The sequence below is a fragment of the Myotis davidii genome, unplaced genomic scaffold (genome assembly GCF_000327345.1).
Source record: "Myotis davidii unplaced genomic scaffold, ASM32734v1 scaffold227, whole genome shotgun sequence".
In the NCBI taxonomy this organism is placed as follows: Eukaryota; Metazoa; Chordata; class Mammalia; order Chiroptera; family Vespertilionidae; genus Myotis; species Myotis davidii.
Window position 1 is genome coordinate 645197 of NW_006298519.1, and position 2751 is coordinate 647947.

At 38.2% G+C, this 2751-nt stretch overlaps 1 protein-coding gene across 4 annotated transcripts in view; it reads left to right on the forward strand.

Annotated features, from left to right (window-relative positions):
- Positions 1–2751, forward strand: part of TTC3 (tetratricopeptide repeat domain 3) — a 95751-nt gene that overhangs the window by 23251 nt on the left and 69749 nt on the right. For all 4 annotated transcript variants that reach the window (XM_006774129.2, XM_006774130.2, XM_015570715.1 and 1 more), the window contains one exon: positions 2013–2067. In XM_006774129.2, coding sequence (XP_006774192.1) covers positions 2013–2067 — 55 coding nt within the window. The remainder of the gene's footprint in view (positions 1–2012; positions 2068–2751) is intronic.

Here is a 2751-nt window from a genome sequence, read left to right on the forward strand (position 1 = left end):
TATGTATGTAAGTGTCTGTTTCTGATTTCTATATCCCATTCTGTTGATCATCAGTGCATCTATCTTTAGATAGCATTTTCTTTATAAAAAAATATAGCCTTTTAGTGGGTATTGTTATGTGGTAATATGTTACCTTGTTTTTTCCTTGTAATCTCTTTTTAAGAGTGATGATTTCCCTCAGGTCTCATTGGCCAACACTGAGTCACATGACTACCCCTAAGCCAATCAGTGGAAAGGAGAGCAGCTGTTGCCATGATTTGCTTTAACTAATTAGGACTTGCCTCTGAATCTTTTTTTTTTTTTTCCGTTGCCTCAAAGAAAAAAAAATCGGGAGAAAGAGATGTATCTCTGAATCTTGTAGTAGTGAGTTAGACCCTCTCAACTGAAGTATAGTCAGGTAGAGGAGGGGAAAGCAGTTGGGTAGGCTACCAACAGTGTTTTCTTATGGCTTAAGGCATATTTATTTTTATGTATTTGTTTTTTAAAGATGAGAGAGATCTGACCATATTAAAAGTTGATGGGAGGTTGTATAACAAGGTGAATGTACTGAATACCACAGAACTGTATATTTGAAATGATGGTTCAAATGGTAAAATTATATGTTATGTAAATTCATCATAATATGGCATTGATTTTTGAGAGGGAATGGTTAATATACAGGTGAGAGAAGAGATCATTGAAATTATGAGAATAGAGAAGTTACATGGCACAGGTGGAGAAGTTGGCCAGAGAAGGAAGAGAACAGTAAATGAGAAAAGGCAGGGCTAGGTATGGATTTGTCCTTGGTAGTAGAAAATTGAGAGTTATCTTAATGTCTCTTCATTTTACTCTTTGAACTGAGGGCAGAGATCATCTGCTGAGAGAGAAGGGAGTTGGAAGTTTGAGGACAGGATACAAGGTTTGAAATGATCAGTTTACAGAGTTAGAGAATGATTTGATCTAGAAGGGTGGTTGAAAGCCCCTTCGAGTTGCTTTAATCAAGAATAATAGTGCTACCGTGTGCTCTGCTGTGTAATCTTTTCCAGCAATACTTGGCTCCCTAGATCAGGCATGGAGAAAGTGGAAAGTGGGATTGACCCCGACTTGGGCTTTGCCATGGAGCCAGATGTAAATACGGGGACAGCGGAGTAGAAAGAATTAGTAAACATGTGACTATGAAATGGTGAACCAGTGACTCTCAAGCTAGCTAAATAAGGAAGTAAAAAAACAAAGTGGTAAGTTACTGAGTTGGGCACCCTGAGGAGATAGTAGGAATAGTTGAACAAGATGGAAGGAAACTAGGTTATAGGGGAGAGCAGGATGTCTCGATTAGTGATTTTTGAAGTTTGAACAGTTTTGAGTGGTGATAAGTTTTGGGGGAAGTGGGGCAGTGGTGGGTGTCTGAGCTGGGGAGAGAAGGAGGTCATAGAAGATATGGCAGGAAACTGTTAGTACTTGGCAGTTTACAAAGTACTGTTTTAGCATAGTGTCTGACTTAGTCCCTCCTTCAGACAGGAAGGACAGGGTGATTATCCCCATCGTAGGTGAGAAAGCAGGCTGGAAGAGGCTGATAACTCTACAGCCCACAGGGATTGGGCTTCACTATTTCAAGTCCCCACTTTCATGCTCTGTCCACTGTAGCTTAACAGAGGTTGTGTGAAAGATCTGGGAGTGTATTTCTGGAGTCTTGCTAATATACAGAAATAGGGCAAAAAACTATACAACAAATAACAAGTTGGGCATAGTTTGAGGTGTAAATAAGGTATGTGCAGGAAGTACCTGAGAAATGTGAAAAGTAGTTATTCCTGAGTAGTTGTGACTGTTGACTCTGGATGACCTTTTCCCTTCGTTTTACTTTTCTGTATTTTCCAAATTTCCTATAATGGACGTATATGGATCCTTAAAAACTAAAAAAAATATTTTTTAACTAGGTTATGTATGAAAAATTCGAAAAATACAAATAGAAATGTAAGATGGTTTATATACCTATATTAAAATAAAAACGTGAATATTTTTCTTGTTTTTCTTTTTAGACATGCACTTGGTGATGGAAAGAGAGCCATTATTTTGAAGAACAACTGGACAAAGGTAGGTTTCTTTTATATTTTACCTTGGGAAAATAATGCCATACAACTTGGAGAAAAATCTAATCACAGGATGTACATTTGTATGTAAAAATGTGGATAAAATAGGAATCTTCAGTTCCATAGTCAGAAAGGAAGCGGATTGTTTTACAGAGTTCAAGAATGATTTGATGTAGATTGAGGCCACAAGTGTCTGTGGGGGACAGGTCGCCCGTAGGAATCTTGAGGACCTTGAGGGCGCTTAATCATTGAGCTATTAACATCTGCTCCCTCTGGATGTATTACAGACCTACTGAAAATGAACGTAAAGCTTAGAAGGAACTATATAGGAGACGGTGTTTGTATATAAATTCTTAGAGAAAACATAAATTTGACTCTATCAAACTTCAAAACTCCTGTATGTCAAAACACACCATGAATGAAATCATAGTCTGGAAGGAGATCATTTGTCATATATACAACTTATATAATTGATAGGATTTATAGCTAGAATATGCAAAGAGGTAAATAAAAAATTCAGTAGAAATGGGCCAGATGGCGGCATAGGTTAACGCCGGAGTTTGCCGCCTCGAACAACCACTTCAAAAGTGAAACTAAAAGACGGAAGGGACATCATCCAGAACCACAGGAACGGTGGCTGAGTGGAAGTCCTACAACTAGGAGGAAAGAGTAACGCATACGGACACTC